Source organism: Bufo bufo, chromosome 1 (genome assembly GCF_905171765.1).
Source record: "Bufo bufo chromosome 1, aBufBuf1.1, whole genome shotgun sequence".
Lineage (NCBI taxonomy): Eukaryota > Metazoa > Chordata > Amphibia > Anura > Bufonidae > Bufo > Bufo bufo.
The window spans coordinates 247473770-247497590 of NC_053389.1; the positions used below are offsets into that span (position 1 = coordinate 247473770).

At 43.8% G+C, this 23821-nt stretch overlaps 1 protein-coding gene across 3 annotated transcripts in view; it reads left to right on the forward strand.

The window, feature by feature from the left end:
- NUP205 (nucleoporin 205) overlaps nt 1–23821 on the forward strand; it is a 94671-nt gene that overhangs the window by 34138 nt on the left and 36712 nt on the right. For 2 of the 3 annotated variants that reach the window (XM_040438355.1, XM_040438365.1), the window contains exons 18-30: nt 3038–3227; nt 4616–4736; nt 5770–5851; nt 5954–6118; nt 7556–7680; nt 9610–9724; nt 12929–13078; nt 14554–14631; nt 15220–15377; nt 15456–15536; nt 19963–20154; nt 21769–22039; nt 22770–22868. In XM_040438355.1, the coding sequence (XP_040294289.1) occupies nt 3038–3227; nt 4616–4736; nt 5770–5851; nt 5954–6118; nt 7556–7680; nt 9610–9724; nt 12929–13078; nt 14554–14631; nt 15220–15377; nt 15456–15536; nt 19963–20154; nt 21769–22039; nt 22770–22868 (1827 nt within the window). The remainder of the gene's footprint in view (nt 1–3037; nt 3228–4615; nt 4737–5769; nt 5852–5953; nt 6119–7555; nt 7681–9609; nt 9725–12928; nt 13079–14553; nt 14632–15219; nt 15378–15455; nt 15537–19962; nt 20155–21768; nt 22040–22769; nt 22869–23821) is intronic. The other variant, XM_040438361.1, reaches the window with a different exon arrangement.

Here is a 23821-nt window from a genome sequence, read left to right on the forward strand (position 1 = left end):
AGCAGAATCGCATTGCCGGCACCCTGCCCCTGACAGGGAGCTGCGATCAGCGGCAGTTAACTGCCGCTGATCTGCTAGTACCCGCCTCCTGTATAAAGGGGTAAAATCATTGGTGGTGCAGTGTGCCCCCCCCCTCAATCCCCCCATCCCATTAAAATCATTGGTGGCACAGTGCGCCGGCCCCTCTCAACCCTCCAGTATTAAAATCATTGGTGGCAGTGGCCACAGGGACCTCTCCACTCCCCCTCATTGGTGGTGCAGTGGCAGCTTCTGATCGGAGCCCCAGCTGTGTAAGCCTGGGGCTCCGATCGGTTACCATGGCAGCCAGGACGCTACAGAAGCCCTGGTTGCCATGGTAACATCCCTGATGCTGTGTGCACAAAGCACAGAGCAGCAGGGACAGTGTGGAGTCCTATTCACCCTGATAGAGATCTATCAGGGTGAATAGGAAAAGGGATGAAAGATCCCAGGTTCTAGCCCCTAAGGGGGGAAATAGTTATTAAATAAAAAGTGAAAAAAAAAAAAACACTAAAATATGAAGTATAAATCACCCCCCCTTTTCCCAATTTCAAATAAACATATTACATCGCCACGTCAGAAAAGTCCAAACTATTAAAATATAAAAAAAAAATCTAGGTGGTGAATGCCGGAACAGAAAAAATAAAATAAAAACTGCGCGATTCGCCATTTTTAAAAATGAGGAATGCACGTGGCTTTTTTTGTTTATTTTTTTCGCGTGGTATCGAATGGTATCGAGTATCGCAATACTTTTTCATGGTATCGAAACCGAATCAAAAATTTGGTATCGCAACAACTCTAGTCCTGATAATGTGTCAGGATACAGTGCAGCGCGGTGCGGGCTGGCGCGGGACCACGGAGCGTGAGTAATAGCAAGCGCTTCGCTCACGCGAGGACTTTTTGTGTCGAGTTACTCGATTTAATCGAGTAATCGTTTCAGCCCTACTTGGAGGCAGCTTAGGTAAGGTACTGGCTCTCCTTAGAGACCAGCCCTGTATGGAGACTTATTGGCAATGCTCCATGGGAAATTTAATATGCAAAGAGGTATCTCCCAAGAAGTCCAGATCGGACAACCTCTGTGATGCAATTTTTTTAGAATATTAATATCAAGTGTTTTATCTAATGAGCAGCTGGATTTCTACTGTTCGTATTATATGTAAGGTCAAGTAGTCGGCCGCTACCTCTGAGGAGTCTCCGCTCAGCCAATGACTGCGCTTCTAATGTCAGCACAGGGGTTCACAATTCCCTTGGGGCTCCTGTGGATTGTCCAGTTACAGTGGAAAACTGCAAGATTAATTAAAAAAGAAGAAAAGTATACTGTTATTGTCTCCTATAGATCTTTTTTTGACCTCCCATGGGCGTCATATTACATAAGTATACAGCCAGGTCCATAAATATTGGGACATCGACACAATTGTAACATTTTTGGCTCTATACACAAAACCACAATGGATTTGAAATGAAACGAACAAGATGTGCTTTAACTGCAGACTGTCAGCTTTAATTTGAGGAAATTTACATCCGAATCAGGTGAACGGTGTAGGAATTGCAACAGTTTGCATATGTGCCGCCTACTTGTTACAGGACCAAAAATAATGGGACAGAATAATAATCATAAATCAAACTTTCACTTTTTAATACTTGGTTGCAAACCCTTTGCAGTCAATTACAGCCTGAAGTCTGGAACACATAGATAGGGCTGCAGTAAACGAATATTTTAGTAATCGAGTATTCTATCGATTATATTTCTCGATTCATCGAGTAATCTAATAAGAAAAACCTTCTTAAAATAATGTATTGCTTTATAAAAACGTCCCCCTTTCCCAGTGCCCTCAGTTCAGCAGCCCCTCCATGCCATGTCCCCCAGTGCCCCCATGATGGCACTGCCATCAGCCCCTCCATCCAGATTGCCATGATGTCCCCCTTTCCCAGTGCCTCCATGCCATCCACCATGTCCCCCACTCCCCTAGATCAACCTTCCGAGTGCCTAATCACAGGTGCCCCCCATTAACCCCTCTTCCCCCCCCAATACTTTTATACATGGCAAATCATAGGTGCTCCCATTAACCCCTCTAACGCCAATAACGTTATACATGCCAAATCACAGGTGCCCCAGTTTTCCCCAGCCCATGCAAAATCACAGGTGCCCCCATTTCCCCATGCCAAATCACAGGTGCCACCAATTTACCGCCCCCCCCCCCCCCCCCCCCCCTGCATCGAGGATTTTTTTGCCTCGATTACATCGATTAAATCGATGAATCGTTTCAGCCCTACACATAGACATCACCAGACGCTGGGTTTCATCCCTGGTGATGCTCTGCCAGGCCTCTACTGCAACTGTCTTCAGTTCCTGCTTGTTCTTGGGGCATTTTCCCTTCAGTTTTGTCTTCAGCAAGTGAAATGCATGCTCAATCGGATTCAGGTCAGGTGATTGACTTGGCCATTGCATAAGGCTGGGTTCACACGAGCGGATGCCGTGCGTGGCATCCGCTCCGTGAAAGAGTGCCAAGACCCGATGCAGACTGCAGAGGCACGGAGCATTAACATGACTGATAATGCTCCGTGCCTCTCTGTGACCTCTTTACTACGAAATCACAGTGACAACTTTTGCAGTATTCTTTGGGTCATTGTCCATCTGCACTGTGAAGCGCCGTCCAATGAGTTCTGAAGCATTTGGCTGAATATGAGCAGATAATATTGCCCAAAACACTTCAGAATTCATCCTGCTGCTTTTGTCAGAAGTCACATCATCAATAAATACAAGAGAACCAGTTTCACTGAGGCTGCTTGAGACGCATTAATCTGGAAGGTGTTAGAAACAGGCCATCAGTAGCTGATTGAAAGGGGTCTGACACACCCCACCCCTGCTGTTCAGCGCCGGCACTGGAAGCAGACAGCATCCCCAAGTTTGTAATGCACTGATCTCATCACTGCAGCGCTGCTCCTATTGACTTTAGTTTTGTGATTTCGGCGCTCTTTCCAGAAGATAGCATGTGGTGTGACTGTTTGTGTTTCCCAGGTAAGAAACATTTGGAGAAGGCCGTGACGTGCTGTTTCATGCTTCTGAATCTGACGCTGCAGAAAGAGAACCTCTTCATGGACTTGTTGCGGGAAAGCCACATTCCGCTGATCGTCACCCCTCTGGAACAGTTGTTACAAGGCATCAACCCACGATCCAAGAAGGCCGATCATGTAGTGAATATTGCTAGGTGAGTGTTCAAATCCACATAGTATGTATGGTCTCCCTCTTCTTGTAGGTTTTAAGCTAGCGGCTTTCTATGAAGTTAGCCCTAGTGTGTTTAAGGGAATCTGTCGCTTCGATTGTCTACTATTATCTGCGCTAATACATGAGTAGTACTGCAGATATGTAATCCAGAGTGCTACTTTTTATTTTCCTACTGCACCCCATTCTGCCACTGTAAGCATTTAGAGCTACGCTGAAATCCATTAATATTTAGCACAGCAGTCTGGACTGTGCATTTCAGTGCAGCTCTGAGCGCTGACAGTGGGGAGTAGTCGGAAAATGACAAATGGCTATCTGAACTCCCAATCTACGGTACTACTCACATATTACTACAGGTAATAGTCCAGAATCGTGGTGACAGATTCCCTTTAAAGGGGTTATCCAACCCCTTTAATGACACCCCGATATGCCCGGGCCCCTCGTATACATTATACTTACCTGCTTCCCTGTGGATCCTGCATAGCCGCCACGATGCTAGAGAGGCTCGTCCCTGTCGCGGCCTGCTATTGGCCGCTTCCCCTGTTGCCGGATGTTTTGATCACAGCGATGGGGGAGATGCAGCGGCGGCCGTGCAGGGATCCGGAGTTATGCTGGTGCCTGGGAGCAGGTAAGTGTAATGTATACAAGGGCCCTGGGCATTGGGAAAGGGGGGGGGGGGGGGAAGAGTCGTTATATGGGATGGATAACCCCTTTAAGGGAATGATGGCTTGAGTGGAGCACTCTGGATTATCTTGCTGCTGTATAAGCAACAGGAAATACATATATGAGAACCTGGAAATGATATAGAAGGTGCAGACTCTTTACAGCTTTTGCTGGGGCTTCACTAGTAAAAATAAAAGTGTATTCACACTGCGTTTGCAATGTCTGTCACAGGCATATGCTGAGAGGTTTTCATTATATGTGCCTCCAACATTTGGCTGTATATAGACGTGCAGTGACCTACATCACCCATAGGCTTCTATGTTAAATAAAAAATAAGTGTACCTTTACAATACTGCTGCAGTGTATAGTAGAGAGGGTGTACCGACATACACTTGCCCACAGAAGACCAAGAGAACATTTGGATATGTTGGACATATTTTTTGAGAACTTTCTTAGCACATATAACAAATAGTGCAAAGGCAGATTAAAAGTAGCATTAAAAGGGTATTTCCATCTCAGATATTAATGACATATTGCTAGGATATGCCACCAGTGTCGGATAGGTCTCACCTCTGGGACCCACTTCCAACTCAAGGTCGGGCTGCACCTATTTGATATTGGTGTCGTATCCTATCGCTAAGCCATCAATGTCTGAGATGGGTGTAACCCTGTAAACTGATCCTTTTGTTATCTTCTGTTCCTGTTTTCCAGGTATCTTTATCATGGCTCCAGCAATCCTGAATTGGCGTTTGAAAGTGCAAAGATCTTGTGTAAAATTTCCAGTAACGCCAACATCCAAGCCAAGCTTGTGGGAGATTTTACCCAGGACCCGGTAAAGACAAATCTTCAGTGTAGCCTCGCAGTGCGCTTTCCTCCACTTTCGAGGCTCCTTTCTCGATATAGGTGCGAGTCCCAGCGGTGGGACCCACACCTATAAGACAATGGAGGCATATCCTAGCCATATGCCCCAATGGTCTGTGAGGAGACAACCCCTTTAACTGCAGTTTTAGACTTTGCTTTTTTAAGAACACGGTAGTTATATTCCTGGACATGGTACAGCCAAGTAACAATCACTAAGAGGCAAATCTTGACCTGACCTACGGACATTGCTGCTCATGCCCTTGGTCCATGGCCAACAGTGTCGTGTTCCACTTCAGATCCAGGGAGCAGGAAAGATGGGTCCAAGACAGAAGTGCAAATCTATGGTCTTTCTTCTCAGAATGAGACAAACAGTGGTCAGCCTGTTTGTTCGATCTGTTGGGAGGGGGGGGTTCAGTGTACCGGCCCGCACCAGCTATTGACATGAGGCTAGTTCTCTATATAATTGGCAGTACACTTTAAAGGGATTTGCTCATTAGAGACATCCCCTTTCAGAATGTGCCCAACAGCAAGCAGCTGATGTAGCCAGGGGAGGCCACAGCCAGGCAGACATTCCCCGTGCAGCAGGCTCCACAGGGAAAATGTAGTGTTATATGGTGGCCGTTCATGTAATACAAGGACAGCTCAAGTCCGCCAGAATCGAGCCATTGTTGCAGAGAGTCTCCTTCTCCTGGCTCATAATGGGATCCGGAGCATTAATAGGGTATATTGGTAGTAGTTGTCCTTATGAAATGACCCCTTTAAAATCCTTGCATATAAGTAAGTAAAATACAATATATTGGTGACGGGCTTCAGATGAGATGTACCACGTACAGATACACATCCTCATCACCATATTGTATATTCAGATTATATAAAGTGGCTCTACATTGCAGAGAGCTGAATTAGATGACCGTGTCCTGAAGACAGCAATTGGTATCTGTCTGATATCTAGAAGAAGAGTGAAACTTTCTTCGCTAAAACATGTTCATTCTTTGTTCTGGCAGAAAGTTAGTCAGAAACTGATGGCTGGTTTTGTCGAGTGCCTGGACAGTGAAGAATCGGAGGAGGTGGCTAACCCCCTAGAAGGTCAGTGCACCCCCCAAATAACCGGTTGCATGTGCACTGTGATGTATGAGCTTTAGATGGTGTAATGTATCACTTTTGTGATATTTGTTTTTTATACTTTAGAAATGGAAGAAGAGAGGAAACTGGTGACAGTCCACCACGAGACCAAAATTCACATCCTTAACCTGCTCATCACCTCCCTTGAAATGAAGCCACCCAACCTGGCTTTATATCTCCTGGGGTTTGAGCTGAAGAAACCAGTCAGTACGACAAATCTTCAAGACTCAGGTGCCGAATACTTTATATCTATCTATATGTAAAGATACATTTGTAGGTATACTTTGTAACTAAATTACTTGATCTTATGTACTTCTTGTACTATGTTTGATGTTCCGTGGGACACCCATGAAAGTAACTGTCAGATCTTTTAATGCTATGGTATTTTTGTCATCAACTGTTACATGTATACTGTGCAGACTGTTTTCCTTTTGTATTTTTGAGATTTTCAAACAAAAAAAGTCAAATAAAAATTATCTGATTTAAAAAAAAAAAAAAAGATACATTTGTACATACATTTTACAGGGAGTGTCAATTGCACAGTCCTTTGTATAAAATCTGTCCTTAAAGCAGTGCTCCTCAACTCCAGGCCTCAGGGCCCACCTGCCAGCCATGTTTTAAGGATTTCCTTAGTATTGAGCAGGTGATCTAATTAGTGACAGTACATCCGGACTTACCGCAGGTATTCATTCAGTGGGATATTCTCAAATCATGACCGGCAGGAGGGTCCTGAGGACTGCAGGTGAGGAACACTGATCTATAGTATAGAGTACCTCGAATGTCGGCTCTGCTACTACCAAACACGTTCTTTCTGGAACAGGTCCACTAGAATTACTCATTAGTCCCAGACACATGTAGCATATACAATCAGTAATACTAACAGCAGATAGAAAGGGTAGAAAATGTGTTAGCACTTTACATACCGATACAGCAAAAGTGAAACTATACATCATACAGAGCCGTTATACACCAGTACAGCTTTCAGATTTTCAGGAATGTTTATCCCAGGACCCCAAATACTGTCAAATTTTGTCCATAGTATTCCTTTTTTTCTAAACCTATCATTGAATTTAATCTAACCCTAATGGGGTTGTCTCACTTCAGCAAATGGCATTTATCATGTAGAGAAAGTTACTACTAATGTATTGTGATTATCCATATTGCTTCTTTTGCTGGCTGGATTCCTTTTTCCATTACATTATACACGTCTCGTATCCAGGGATTACGACCACCCTGTAATCCAGCAGCAGTTGCAATGCTTGTATACTGAAGGAAAAAGCGCCAGCGACTCTGGTGGCCAGAACTGGAGAAGTGCACACAGGACAACGCTTTTTTTTCTATAGTGTGCAAATTGTTAGTTTTATTAGGGGTAAATCATAAAAAAATAAAATAAAATCAGTTCTTTATTCTTTCATTTTCTAATTGACACCAAGATAAAGAGCCTCCGCCATGCTCCTACCCACTTACAACAGGAGGCACTTATACCCCCATCCATATATCCCCTTGGTTCCTATAGGAGCCACGTCGTCGGTCTCTGTGGTACATACAGTATGGTATTGCTTCTTCGCACTGATAATTGGAGCACATAGGATAGGATCCTGACATAAAAAAAAATTGATCACAGTGAAAATAATTTCTCATGACTTATATTGTCTGTTTTAATTTTAGGCGTTTTGGGCTTCCCCCGAACCTGTCTTCATTCCATTTTGGATATCCTTAAGAATGGAACTGATGGAAGACAAGGGCCAGTGGCTGTGCTTGAGGCTCCACACCTTGCTGAGCTGTGCTATCAGGTAGGACTCCCCGTGTAAACCAGCCGTTCTGCATGTAGTATGCTTTTGTGATTCAGGATTTATATATAATTATATATATATATATATATATGAAATTATTTTGGTAGAAAATTATGGAATGGGCACTCGTATACGGAAGTATAGGACACTTTATTCATAAAACATGTAATACAATAAAATTATAATATACTAAAACAATCTGTCAAAACATAATATGCTTATTCTCACTGTTTGAGAGAATAAATCTTGTTAGAAAACCGTTTAGGTAGAGGCTGGTAGCTCCAATCCTTCTCCAATATTCCCCAATGTGGGCCTGATAGATCCTGCGTATTGAATACGCACTATTTATTCTGGAGAAAAATGGAGCATACAGCCTCCGCCTATTTGGGTATTGATTCTCCTACAAACTACATGTGGTAATAACATACACCAATTATAAAAATATGACACAAATCAGTCCTATATTTGGTTTAAAAAAAAATCGCACCGTTATATTGATAAGTCACTGGACATTAGTGCTGCCCTATGTCAGTACAAAATATCCGGGGATAAATATTCAAAGAGCGCTCCATATACTTGATGCTTATTAAGCACTTGATACTTTTTATAAACTGTATCTATTTCCTATCCAACCAGCTGTGTATTGTTGCAATATGCTGAAATTCAATTGCTGACGGAAACAAGTCTCTGATGAGTAGCTGTTGCAGTTCGTCTACTTTATCTATTGGTGTCTCGATGCAACACCTCCTAGTATTTTACCCACTCATGTGGGCTTACCTTCGTCTGCGCCGCTGGTCTAATGGGGACTTACTGGCAGGTCTTTGCTCCGTTCTGTGAGCCGGCGTCCCGGCTATGGAGCTTCTTGCGTCCCACGTGTCTCTCACAGGTAATCTTAAGTCTCAGTCCCATATGAGGATCACGGACCTTTACTCACAGGCGCTGGTGGATGACGTATCGAAGTCCTCTGTTGCGGAGTGAAGGATTCCTTTTTTCTTTTAAAGTGCACTAGGTTCCATAAAAAAGCGGGGTATTCATCCAAGATTTTTACGCCAAACGTGTTTCGGGGAGATGCTTCCCCTTCCTCAGTGGCACTAAGGAAGGCATGAAGTAGACGAACTGCAACAGCTACTCATCAGAGACTTGTTTCCGTCAGCAATTGAATTTCAGCATATTGCAACAATACACAGCTGGTTGGATAGGAAATAGATACAGTTTATAAAAAGTATCAAGTGCTTAATAAGCATCAAGCATGTGGAGCGCTCTTTGAATATTTATCCCCGGATATTTTGTACTGACATAGGGCAGCACTAATGTCCAGTGACTTATCATTATAACGGTGTGATTTTTTTTACCAAATATAGGACTGATTTGTGTCATATTTTTATAATTGGTGTATGTTATTACCACATGTAGTTTGTAGGAGAATCAATACCCAAATAGGCGGAGGCTGTATGCTCCATTTTTCTCCAGAATAAATAGTGCGTATTCAATACGCAGGATCTATCAGGCCCACATTGGGGAATATTGGAGAGAAGGATTGGAGCTACCAGCCTCTACCTAAACGGTTTTCTAACAAAATGTATTCTCTCAAACAGTGAGAATAAGCATATTATTATGTTTTGACAGATTGTTTTAGTATATTATAATTTTATTGTATTACATGTTTTATGAATAAAGTGTCCTATACTTCCGTATACGAGTGCCCATTCCATAATTTTCTACCATTTATATCCAATTTTGAGGGGTGACTCAATTTCTGGTTTGGAGCACCTATCCTGAGAGAACAAAGGTGAGCGGATCTCTTTTTTTCCAATTTTTTTTTTAATGAAATTATTTTGGTCCGTTTTCATTTAGTGATTTTGTCTTAGGTTGTGATGTAATTTGAAATGTTTAATGCATAATTTAATGGAATAACTTGATGTATTTCAGGTCATCCATCAGCTCTGTGCCTGTGCAGACACCTCTGGCCCTACTATGCGATATCTTCGCACTAGTCAGGATTTCCTGGTCACCCAGCTTCACCACCTACCCTTCTCTGTGAAAGGTAAATCCAAAACCATTTATGGCTCCATTAGTGACTTTTAGTAATACGACTTACAGCCGCAGTCCACAGATGTTCGCTTTGATGCATACAACTTAAAATATTTCTCTGGATTATAACTCTAAAGTCGCACTTTAAAATTTCGTTGTGGGACCCTAACCTTTAAAAGGGGTTGTCCCATCTCCCCCTTTCGTGCAGTAAGCGCCAGACGGAGCTATGGAAACGGGCAAGCGGCCACTGCTCTGCTGTTTCCGTAACTCCAATGGAAACGGCGTACATTGCTGTGCCGTGTTATTTCCATAGTTAGCGTTCACTGCTATGGGAGCTAAAGGGGTTCCCTGAAAATTAAGAAAATTTAGAATACTTAAAGCGGCTCTTCAGGTTCAGGGCTGAACCTGGATATAAGCTATTCTTTATTCTTTTACTAAAAGAGTGAAGCATTGGAGCATTTCCTTGGTCGGTTTGTTTACTCCCTGTGACGTACTGGGCTTCACATCACTATGCTAGACTTCCGCCTAGCAGCGAGCCCTTGACGTCACCGGCACAAATGGGTGGTCTGTAGCGCTGCCCTAGACTGTTTTGGAGGAGGGTACTATGCAAAGTAGCATAGTACGTGCTGTAGCATAGTACCCACTTATACATACTGTTATTATACACAAGGATAAGGGTATTGTAGAAGCTTTTGCAACATATGTACAAAGCAATATCTGTATATATTCGATATGTAGGGAGGCTTCGGATGGGGCAGTGTCATATATCTTCTATATAAAAAGAATCTTCATATAAAAGAGAGGATAAAAAAAAACATAAAAATTATAGTATCCTTCAGGCGGACATAAACACGCCTCTAAGTTCTTTTTATCAAGTATCTTAATTTGATTTGTGGAAGCGGTGAAACAAAGGGACAATTGTATATGCAAAAATATATAATTGTTTATTATAAAACAAAGAATATAAAATCAATACAATTGCAAAAGAAATGATGAAGTTACAAAATAATACCCAAAATGTACCACATGGTGGTGCTAACACACCCCTATCTGATCAGCACAGTGTGACTTAGTGAGTTATGACGACCAGTGTCATACTTTTAACAAACAGACTCATATACCAAGAGAAACTTAGGATCTTCTGATTATCAAACAGGCTATAACAATAATACACGGATTATACAGGAAAATAACTGTTATCCCTTGACTGTTTTCATATGACCAATCAAAAATATATGATATTAATATGATAAAATATTCAGCTTCGCAATCAGACTATGGACAATAACTTCCCAAGGGTTTCAGTCCTCTTTTCTAATAATGTCAGATCTTCCATTAACAATATGCATCTTTGCTAAGAGAATTATCAGCGTTATGGAGGCACCTAACACTATATATTCCCACAGTATGGGAACTCTTGGCTATATACCGAGAGAAATATCTTATTAATATCACGAGCAGTAAACAAAATATACGTTACCGGGTCAAAGGTAGACCGAGTTCAGATGGGACCAGTTCTCAAGAACTTTCCTAGTAAGCCCAAAAAATAATCCAAGTTTCTTCTGGTAAAGTTTTCTTTTTGATTGAATGAACGGATGGATGGATCTATGGCTTAATATGGATCTATCTATATCTCCCTTGCTGCTCCGCACACGAGTAATTATTTCCCCCCTTATTTAAGAATCATCCCCTTTAGATTAGGGATTCCCAATCAGGTAAGGTGGGTGTATTCGCATGCTAATAACACCATGATGTCATATTAACTCCTAATATGGTATAGAACAAATAATGAAATAATATAATATTGTCCATCTGCCTCCAGATGGCACTGCGGTACTGCAGATGAACATTACAACTTTTAAGCATTAAAATTAAATATCTAATAATACGTTCACATGACCTGCTTGATCTTCTTAATATAAATCATTGAGGAAGGTCTTTTCCTGACACTTTTAATTACCTATATCCTGGACTTGTTGGAGTTGTCTGTCTTCTCCTATCTTTTTGAAATATAGGTTGACTTGATGAAAATTTTATATAACGGCTTTGATGCTTGGCATCGGAATTTGTACATTTCACTTATCTACATCCATGAATAACTATTGTTTTGAAATAACATTTACTCTTCTCAGAAATCCAATTAACATAAACTTACTTCAATGTTTCTGTACCTTCTACAATACCTTCTAAATGATAAATACATGGTATAATATCTATATAAATCAATACATTGTTACACATAGATAACATTATATGAATTATTGATTAACATATGTTGTAAACTAAATATACCATACAGATAGATATAGATATATATATCTATATCTATCTATTATAATTATGAATATATAAATTGAACCTCATACAGCAGGTGTGCCTCAATAATATGAACCCTTATCATGGCTTATCCATGAAACAACCTTGTTCCCTCCAGACAGACATGTCTTAGGAAGTTGGTTTGCTCCTTACAGATAATCCCATATCTTTAGTAATAACTTTTAAATACAATGTCCGTTTTATGTTCACAATTATTTTTATATAAACTGAACTTGCCATGAACTCATTTTGGCTTCCTCAGCCACATAATAGAACTTTGGTTCAGGCTGATTTTATTCTTAAAGGCAATGAGATGAGCATTCATTTTGATTATAATGTCATTAGATAATATTGTATACGTATGAAAATGCACAACAGCAGGGAGAGAAGAGGCAGGCTGAGGATTCTGTCTTAGCATATTACTGGTATCTATAAATTAGTGAGTTGCTAAAAGGACACTTTATTTTCAAATAAAAGTTTACAAAATTGCAAAATATATCAGGCTAGGTTCACATATAATTAGAAATTCTGATATTCTGTTATGGCATAGGAACAGAATACTGGAATTGCCTGATACAGCATATGCTGAACACTGCCAGCAACAGTTTTATCCAATTGACTATAATGGAAGCTGTCAGGTTTCCCAGAATTGATACATGCATTCTGCTGGACCAACTACTGGCAGAACCTCCAACGCAGATGTGATCCTAGCCGTATAGAAACTCCTTACACATTAAACAAATAAAAATTACATAAGAGTTACACTTTAAATAATATATAATACATTGAGCAGAGTTCTTAGAGAACCGAGAGGTGATGGTCTTATTTATTAGGTGAGACTGTACTGCACCCCCTATAACAACAAAGTATGTTATCACTGAAATTTTTTATTTTTTTTTAGCACATGAAATCTCTGCCCTCAATCAGATGTTGTGGCTGATGAAGACTTTGTCCATTGAACTGCGTGTTACATCTCTTAACCGCCAGCGCTCCCATACACAAAGGCTGCTCAACCTCCTTCTAGATGATGTACCTGTCCGTCCATATATAGGTGAGGGGGCGATTTCAGTTCTGCAGCTTGCTGACATGTTAATGCAGTTCTGAATAGAAGCTATAACTTAGGATCAGTATAGGATAAATCATTTATGTATACAAGGACTTCACCAGCAAAATAGTGAGTGCAGCTCTGGGGTATAATAGAGCATGTACAGGATCAATGCAGGATAAGTAATGTAATACACACAGTGACTCCATCAGCTAAATAGTGACTACAGCTTAAAGGGGTTGTCTCATCATGGACAGTGGGGGCATATCGCTAGGATACGCCCCCATTGTCTTATAGGTGCAGGTCCCACCGCTGGGACCCGCACCTATATCGAGAATAGAGCCCCGCAAGTGAAGGAGGGCTCACTGCGCATGCGCAGCCGCCCTCCGTTCATTTTCTATGGGGCCGGCGAAAATAGAGCGCTGGCTCGGCTATTTCCGTCGGCCCTATAGAAATGAATGGGAGCGGGGGCCACGCATGCGCAGTACGCTCCCATATATTTTCACTGTGATTCCACCAGTAGAATACCGAATCCAGCTCTGGGGTATAATACAGCATGTACAGGATCAGTACATGGTAATGTAGTTTATGTACACAGTGACTCCATCAGCAGAATAGTGAGTGCAACTTTGGAGTGTAAGGCCACATCCATACACCAAACCTCATCTACTTAGCTGGTACTGTTTTGCGTTGCAGATTTTCTGCAGAAATATCTGCGCATAATAGCCATGTGCATGTGGCCTAATGCAGGCTGTAATTCAGGATCCGCACAGGATATGTAATGTATGTACACAGTGTCTCCATCCACAGAATAGTGAGTGCAGCTCTGGAGTATAATACAGGCAGCAACAGGATTAGTACAGGATAAGTAATGTATGTACACAGGGACTCCCCCTGCATAACAGTGAGTGCAGCTCTGGAGTATAATACAGGATGTAACTCAGGATCAGTACAGAATAAGTAATGTATACATAGTGACTCCACTAGCAGAACAGTGAGTGCAGCTCTGAAGTATAATACAAGATGTCACTTAGGATCAGTACAGGATAAGTAATATAATTTATGTCTACAGTGACTCCACCAGCAGAATAGTGAGTGCAGCTCTGGAGTATAATACAGGATGTAACTCAGGATCAGTACAGGATAAGTAATATAATGTATGTACACAGTGATTCCACCAGCAGAATAGTGAGTGCAGCTCTGGAGTATAATACAGGATGTAACTCAGGATCAGTACAGGATAAGTAATGTATGTACACGGTGACTCCACCAGCAGAATAGTGAGTGCAGCTCTGAAGTATAATGCAGGATATAACTCAGGATCAGTACAGGATAAGTAATATAATTTATGTATACAGTGACTCCACCAGCAGAACAGTGAGTGCAATTCTGGAGTATAATACAAGATGTAACTCCGGACCAGTACAAGATAAGTAATGTATGTACAAATGGTTTCCCTAAACGTTCTCATTTGCACTCAGTAGCTGATGGTGAATCTGGTATGGAGGAGGACAACCGCAACGTTTACACGTTTCTTCACTTTGACACATCCTCAAAAGGTAAAACATAAAAAGTGGTTCCCAGTTCTAATAGGTGGTTACATACTGAGAACCTGTTTTGGTTGTAATTCTGATTTTATTTGCCAGCATGGATATGAGCATTCCTAATAGGGTATTCCAGAGTAAAAAGAATTTAATTTTATTTGGTTTTAAAACAAAAATAAATAAATCATTATGCACCTCACCCATCACAGCTCCGGCCCTGCTGCTCTCCAGACTCAGACTGCCTGCTCCACCCCCACTGTGGCTAGTGATTAGCTGAGTGGGCAGCCCAAGCTGTCTCCTGGTGTTCCGGAGAAATCGGCTCATAAAACAGGGAGCCACAATAGATATAGAAGTCCGTACAGCTTCATATGAGCAGTTTTTTGCCATGACCTTTGTTTACAGCAGATCCATTGCAGGGGCTCTACATTGCCCTTCTTTCAATCACCCCTGTCCTATAAAGGTGGCAGTTTGGATAATAGAAGTGTATTAGGGAGTTGTTGGTAATGCAGTTTCCTATAATACACATGTTGTTTTTTTTGGTTTTTGCTAGAAGAATTTTCTAAGACATATTGTGAATTTTAATGGCTTTCGTTTTCTTGGTAGTTCGTAGGAAAATCTTGAGCATCTTAGACTCCATTAATTTCACCCAGGAGATCCCAGAGCAGCTTCAGCTGGACTACTTTGACCGCATCCAAATAGAGCAAGTGATCACTAACTGCGAGCACAAAGACAGAAACGGTCAGACGGTCTGCAACGTGAAAGTGAGCAGGTCTTCTAGCTGAGGAGTTCATGCGGGTAGAACTTGTGACATGATCACTGAATGCTTTCTGTCTTAACAGCTCCTCCATCGAGTTCTGGTAGCAGAGGTCAATGCACTTCAGGGGATGGCTGCCATCGGACAGAGGCCTTTAATGTTTGAGGTAAATTTGCCCTGATTGTTGTTTTTTCTTATGGTTTGCATCTTAAAGAAGTCTCCTTTTGACAATCACTGTGAAAATGTCTGTCTTAAAAGTCTTTTCCGAACGTCTCAGCAAGCGCCGGATCCCTATGCCTAGAGGAGATGCCACGAACGGCAGTATATTCAGCCCCAGTCCCTTTAAGTAGCGGCTGACTGAACATTTGCTGTCGGCCGCGGCTAAACTTTAGGCCCCGGCTTCTCGACCGTACAGGCCGCAGGCGGTTCCTCCCCAGGGGGCGGGCCTTGGCTTCCCGCCACTGCACTGAGCGGTTTCTTCTCATTCCCGCGCTTCTCTCACTGCAGCCGCGTCTCTAAGGAAGCACAGGACCTGGGTAGCCTCGGTGTCACGGATGTAGTAGGGGAGAACACCAAAAGATAACAAGAGGGAAAGGGAAAGTCACTAGCCCTCACCGCTAGGGAAGGAAAAGGGTCACCACCTATAAAACCCTGCTCCTGGCCCTAACTCCTATCCGTATGGGCACCTCTCGATAGTAGAGATGCCCATACACAGTAACCTAGAAAACCCTGGTGACCCTCAGATGCCCTAAAGGTAATGACAGGGCAGAGACAACCCGTTCCTTCCCTGGTGAAGGAACCAGCATCTCGCTGAGGCCTAGTAAACAACTGGGGGGGGGGGGGGGTGATACAAAACACAACAAGCGGAACACTTGACTTCTGAGGATGATGGATGAACAGGACTTCAACAAGAACCACAATCCAGCTCTTCCAAAACCAAATGAAGCTATCCAGAGCAAGGAGTGATGGGTAAAGTCAGACTAAATAGAGATAGGTAAAAATCACATGATCCACACCTGAACAGGAGGTGTGCACATACCAGCAACACACAAAGTGTAACCAAAAGAGGCTGTCAGATCACTAATGTGCAGATAATCTTTCAGACCTTCTAAGACCTGTCACAGGTGTAACACTCAGTTGCTGGTAGGACGGACCCTTACACCCTCCCCAGCCCTGAGTCGGTCATTCAGCTCTAGTCAGCAATGTCTGATCCCACTAATGACCCCCGCCTGCCTATTGTTACACACTTTGCATGTACTGTATGCAGTCTAAAGTTCCCTCGCGGTCAGTCGGACCCTGTGTGCTCCGCGTGCTCTGTCTGATTCTGTGGAACCCGGCTGGGCGCGTTCCCTATCCCGGGCGGTGGAGGACCTCGCTAAAATATCCCAATCCACCCTATCACTCATGGGTCGCTTGGTTGATAAGTCCCCACCAGAGTAGTCCTCGCCTTCCTTGGGCGACTTCCTCAGGAGCCGGTCGTCACAGAAGCGGACCAGAGCAGGATGCCATTCCTCCTCTGATGCCTCTGCTTCTCCTCCCCCCGTGAATCTCGCTCGGACATATCCTCCGTTCGTGGGGAAGCCCTGTCCGAAGAGGACAATGGTGACTCACTATCTGACATAGATTTTGAACAATCTTCTAAGATGGATAGCCTAGTAACGATAGTCCGGGATACCTTCCAGGTGCAAGACGACCCTCCCTCCTCTAGCCAGGGTGTGTCTTTCCTTCGCTCCAGACAAAATCTGAAGGAGTTTCCCTTACATGAAGACTTTACTGTGGTCATTACCAAGGCCTGGGACCACCCAGATCGTCGCTTTGATCCACCTAAGCGACTTGATTTATTATATCCCTTCCCGGTGGGATGACCCTGGACACTGAGGAGGCATTGGTCCGCCTCCCGGTGGACAAGCAGCTGGCACTCGAGCGGTCAGTTCACCTGCTTCTTCATCGCAGGCGCCCATCTATCTGTTGCTGTATGCAAGTCTTAGGGGCTCTGGTCGCTTCCTTCGAAGCGATTCCATTTGCACAATTCCACTCCCGCCCGCTCCAACGGGCGATCTTGACTCAGTGGGACAAATCTCCACTGTCCCTGGACCGTCACATGAGTCTGCCCACACAGGTGCTTCTAGCTCTCAAGTGGTGGCTCCGGATCCCGACCTTGCAGTCAGGGGAAGTTCTTTCTCCCGGTCTCGTGGACGATCATTACCACCGACGCCAGCCTTCAAGGCTGAGGAGGAGTCTTCCCTCCCAGGACGGTCCAGGGCTTATGGTCTCAATTGGAGTCCAGACTGCTAATCAACATCTTGGATTCGGCTCTCCCTTTTCTACTGGGCCCCTCTCCTGAAGGGCCAGCCAGTACAGATTCAATCTGATAATGCCACGGCGGTGGCTTATATCAACCACCAGGCGGGTACCCGCAGCCCTGCGTTGATGAGGGAGTCGACAAAAATCCTGAGGTGGGCAGTGTTGCATGTCCCAGCTCTTTCAGCTGTGTTCATTCTGGGAGTGGAGAACTGGGTGGCAGATTTTCTCATCCGGACGACTCTGAACCCCGGGGAATGGTCCCTGCACCCGGAGGTGTTTTAACAGATCTGTCTCCGGTGGGGTTGTCCACAGGTGGACTTGATGGCGTCCAGGTTCTAACACAAACTTCCCACCTTCTTCCGACGTCGTCCTCCTCCTAGCAGACCCCCACCATGGCCCCTTCCTCTCAGGGCCGATCTGCTCTCTCAGGGACCTGCCTTCCATCATCATTTAGATTCGCTTCGTTTGACCGCGTGGCTGTTGAAACCGCCATTTTAAAACAGCAAAGTTTCACTGATAAGGTTATTCACCCCATGATCAGAGCCAGGAAGCCAGCCTCATCCAAAGTCTACTACAGGACTTGGAAGTCCTATCTCGTCTTCTGTGAGAAATGTAATCTCCCTCCTCTACGCTTCTCTCTTTCCACGATTCTCTCCTTCCTACAATCTGGTCTGGAATTGGGACTAGCCCTTGGGTCCTTAAAGACTCAGGTGTCGGCACTGTCTATTTTGCTTCAGCGTCCTCTGGCCTCGAAAGGCCCAGTTAAAACTTTGCTCCAAGGGGTGGCTCATATTGTTCCTCCCTATCGGCCTTCCGTGCCCTCGTTCTAGGTTCACTGTAATCAGCTCCGTTTCAACTGCTTTGGACGATGTCCCTGCGTCTTCTTTCCTGGAAGGTGGCATTCCTGGTGGCTGTCACATCCATCAGGTGTGTCTCAGAGTTGGCAGCCCTTTCCTGTATGGAACCCTTTTTAGTCTTTAATCAGGATAAGACGGTGCTCCGGCCCATACCTTCTTTTCAACCGAAGGTAGTCTCGGCCTTCCACGTTAACTAGGACATTGTCCTCCCTTCCTTTTGCCCAGCTCCCTCGCACCCTAGCATTCTCTTCACAAACTGGAAGTAGTTTGTGCTCTGAGGATCTATCTGGCCGTCTCTAGCTCTTTCCGCCGCACGGATTCTTTATTCGTGCTTCCTGGCAGTCCTCGTAAGGGATGCCCTGCTTCTAAGGTGACAATTGCCAGGTGGATACGTTTGGCAATCACAGAGGCATACCGCCCCCTGGAATCACGGCCCGTTCAACCAGAGAGGTTGGTGCTTCCTGGGCTCGCTTCCATCATGCATCAGCTGTCCAGTTGTGTAAGGCAGCAACGTGATCTTCCTTTCACACGTTCACGAAATTCTACCAGGTGCACTTCCTGGCATCAGCAGATGCTGCCCTAGGCCGTAAAGTCTTGCAGGCGGCAGTGTCCTGAACATCCCCGAGAGCAGTTTTTCCATGGGTGAGTATTGTTTGTTCCCTCCCTGTGGACTGCTTTGGGACGTCCCACGGCCCTGTGTCCCCCAGTGATACGAGCGAGATAAGGAGATTTTTGTGGACTCACCTGTAAAATCTCTTTCTCGCTGAGCTTATTGGGGGACACAGCTCCCACCCATTGTTTTTTTCCATTGTTACTGCGCATGGCGGTGATTCGTTATTTGTTGGGTTTCAGTTTTAGTTCATACCTACTGATGTAGGTAATGTTCTGACTGTATTATCAGTTCTTTTCTGCTACTCCTACTGCTTGAGTACAAACTGATATGCTCTCTCCTGACTGGTGAGTGTATTGTTGGCAGGGGAGGAGCTATCACTTTCTAGCCTAGTGTCGCCTCCTAGTGGCAGCAAGCAGCTATACCCACGGTCCTGAGAAAGAGATATACCCACGGTCCTGAGAAAGAGATTTTACAGGTGAGTCCACAAAAATCTCCTTTTTTCAGGGACCTATTGCAAAATTTGTCACCAGTGCATGGCCATTGAGCTCAGCAGGCTCTTGAAGCTATTGGACAAATATTTGATTTGCTGCTACCCCAGTTGGTTGTGGTGACCTCGGCATTCTTGGTGGAATTTCCTCACCCACTCAATATCTTTCAGATCTATGACCAATAAGGTGTTAGAGCTGTAGATAACCTGCAATATGGTATTGCAGAAGCTGCAATCATGTAAGACTTCTAGATTCTTGTGTGTATGTACTTTATTACAATGTATCCTGTGATCGTTTTCTGTAAGATGGCCGTATCTGATATATCTTCAGGAAATCAACACTATCCTGCAGTATGCAGTAGAAAGAAACAAGATGTTCCAGTGTCTTCACGCCAAACGTCACGCACTGGAGTCCTGGAGGCAGCTGGTGGAGATTATCCTGACCGCCTGTCCTCAAGATCTGATCCCGGCAGAGCAGAGGCAGTTGATCATTAGGGATCTACTTCAGGACTTGCATGACAAGGTAATGTACCTGCCAGTATATACAGTATGATGCATATTTAGGCTTCTGCACTCTTGTGCGTATTTCTGTGATGCTGAATAGTGAATAAGCAGAGGTCCTCAGAACCAGTGGGGCTGCTGGGCAGCTCCAAGTGATGCCATCTATATGATGCCATTAGTTCAGGTCAGAAGGCAGATAAAATGTGGCTGCATTACAGTCTTCTGAAGGGGGCAGTTCTCATAACTGTCTATTTTGATATTGAAACAAACCCTCTGCTGTAAACACTGCACTAAGGCTGTAGTGGTTGGATGCTACAGCTGTCACTTGGAGGGGAGGGTCTGGGAAACATCTCAATGCTGTGTACACTTCACAGTGAAGCTCCACCTCCCGTGAAAAAAATTCTAGTTTTCAAACCAGCACATGGATCTGAATACTTTTATAATTACATGTAATAATTTTTTTTAGCATAGCCGCTGAGTTATTGAATAAAATGTATGTTTAGCCTATTGTTTTTCTCTCTGCTGACTGAGATGACCGCACATGCTCAGTTTCATCCTTCAACTGCCTCCTGAGCTGTGATCGGGAGAGCATGGACACAGACTCTTATCTGTAGCAGAAAAGACACTCCCCTTGAGCTGTCAGTTTAATATTAAAGGGGTTCTGCACTTAGTTTAAACTGATGATCTATCCTCTGGATAGATCATCAGCATCTGATTGGCGGGGGTCCGACACCCCCGCCAATCAGCTGGCCTCACTGTTTACCGCCGGCCCAGTGACGTCACAACTAGTATCAACTTGCCTGGGCGGGGCTAAGCTCTATTCACTTGAATGGAGCTTAGCCCCACCCAGGCCAGTGATACTAGTTGTGACGTCACTGGGCCGGCGGTAAACAGTGAGAAGGCCGCGGCGCTGCTGGAGCGCCGATGCCTTCTCAAACAGCTGATCGGCTGTCGGACCCCCGCCGATCAGAAGCTGATGATCTATCCAGAGGATACATAATCAGTTTAAACAAAGTGCAGAACCCCTTTAATCTAGCAGAGCAATGAATGGTGAGATCTCTGGACCTATTTGAGGTACAGGGCTGGTTCCAGCTTTGTTAGAAAGTGATTATCATGTACTATATGATGTCCGATTTACATTTTCGATATTAATCATGGGATAACCCCTTTAAGGAGCAGAATCTTTCAAAATAAAACTTCATATTCTCACTACTCCTGTTAATAACTGAACCACAAAAGGTATGTTTGTACTGCTCTCCTCAGACCCTTCCTAGTGTTGTCAGCAGTTTAGCATTGTCAGAACTGCTGACAGATTCCATTTAAAATCCCAAGAAGATTATTTTTACCGTGCTGAAAATTTATTGCGACTTCTGCTGTCTGTTACTGTCTTTTGATTCCTCGGTTGGATATTGAGTCGGTGCCTGCATTCATTAAAGTAATTGGCAGCTATTGACGACTAATTTGTGTCTTTTTCTTCCATTGGGCAACAAGCTAATATTTTTTTCCTGTTTGACTTCTGTTAATCCCTTGCTCATCTGGATTGGTGTATTGAATTTTTAATGGCCATTCATTATGTGCATTGGGTTGTTCAATACCAGCCTGTGCACTGGTTCAATATCTCTTTCACTTTTTGCAGATTCTGGACGACGAGGCAACTAAGGACCTTATGCCGGTAGTAGCGGGGGCTGTGTTCACCCTCACCGTGCACCTGAGCCAATCGATACGCACTGAGCAGAAGCAGCCACTAAGCGCTCTGGGGGTCAAGCAGTCACAGTATGTGCTCTTGCTGGACGGCTCCTTCGCTGCACCTCCAGGAACGGACACCTTGTCTGCAGGATTTGCCTCCATTGGAGACTCCTCACTTCATATGATCCTTAGGAAACTGCTGGAATTTATTCTAAAGACAGGTCAGGGCTTAAACTCTGCCTAAATATATTGGCTAGCTGTTTTGGCACAGCACTGTTTGTTTCTTGACGATTTGATGCTCTTCGGTGAATCATCAGGGTCATACAGAGAGACCTGTAGATGAAAAAGGTACAATAGTCTGCCACACGATGGCGCCATTGTTAACATTGGCATGAGTGGCGGTACATGCACTAGCTCCTCCTTTCACTTTGTCTCCGCCTCCAGAATCGGCCAATCACACAGGTGGGTGAGGCCAAGGTACAAACCATCTTAGAAATTGTTTGTATAAAGTTTTTTTTTTTATGTTTTCACTGAATAATTAAAAGTTTAGTTGCTTACTAATATACAATGTGTATTCTCAACATTTTTAAGACATCTTCTTGCAGTCAGTGAGCAGAAACAGTCTTGTTTACATCCAGTGACTGAAAACCTGATATTTCTCACACCTGAGGGTTTGTTACAGTTGGGTCCAGTCTAGACAATCATTAGTTGCTGGGTCTGTAAGCCTCTATGTGAAAGTAAACCTAAAGTATTTTAGGAATTGTTCTGCCGTGATTGAAGGGGCTGTCTCACATGAGACTGCCCGTTCCAAGTGTTGCTGCCGGGCAATTAGCTGATTGTCCTGGGACTGGAAACCAGCACTAATTTTGGCGGGGGAAGCCCTAGCCAGATCCAGTCAAATGCTGCAGAGTGGTGTGCGTCACTCTCTGATTTTCACTTCTTTCTAAATAGGTGGAGGATTGCAAAGAGTACGAGCACATCTGTATGGCGCTTTGCTGTATTATTTGCAAATTGCCCAGAGGCCAGATGAACCGGACACACTTGAAGCAGGTAGGTGCAGATCGATAAGAGGGATGAGCAGTCTGCTATTTAAAAGTAAAATGTTTTCTAAATTATATAAAGTATTATCAAAAAGAAAGGTGGAAAAATGTATTCAGCCCTGTAAAAAAAAATATTGGTAGAACGACTTGGGAATCATCTCTACAGAGGGGTTGTATTTGATTAGGTGGGAGTCCTAACCTTTTCTCTTGGTTGGTAATCAGTATCTGATCTGTGGTGGTCCGACACCTGGGACCCCTGCCGATCAGCAGTTTGAGAATGGCCTTCTCCTTGCTCACCGAGCATAGTGCTGTACATTGTATAGAGGCTGTGCTTGGTATCGTGCTCAGCTCCATTCACGTTTATGGGGCTGAGTGCGATACCAAGCACAGCCTCTATACAAGTGGCGCTGTGCTTGGTGAGCAAGGAGAAGGCCGCTGTGCTCACGGGAGCGCCGATGCATTCTCAAAATGCTGTTTGGCAGGGGTCCAAGTTGTCGGACCCCCACAGATCAGATACTGATGATCTATTCTGAGAAAAGGCCTTCAAAGTCAGGTACTGAGGATGTCCCAGTCCTATATAATTCATAATTTGCATTATTCGCAAAAAAATAGTGAGATGGGGAACAAATAGCTCTACTGGTTGCCCAAAATGTAACAGTGGAGATGCTGATGACATGCATATGGATCTATCCTTATATATAGGACTTTTGGGAGAAGGTGTTTGAAGAAATAGAAATAAAGTATCGGGTACATCTGACCAGAGAGATAGAAACTGAGGAATATTTGGATTGGAGGATGGAGCAAGTAAATATAGTTTGAGTGTAGGAAAACTACTGTACTTTGCTAGAAAGTGCATTTTGAAGGAAACGGATGGATGGATTAAAATCTTCCAACTCAGAAAATATGGAAGAGATATGCAAATAGAAGTTTACTTTTGGATAAAGTGGTTTACAGACAAAAGCA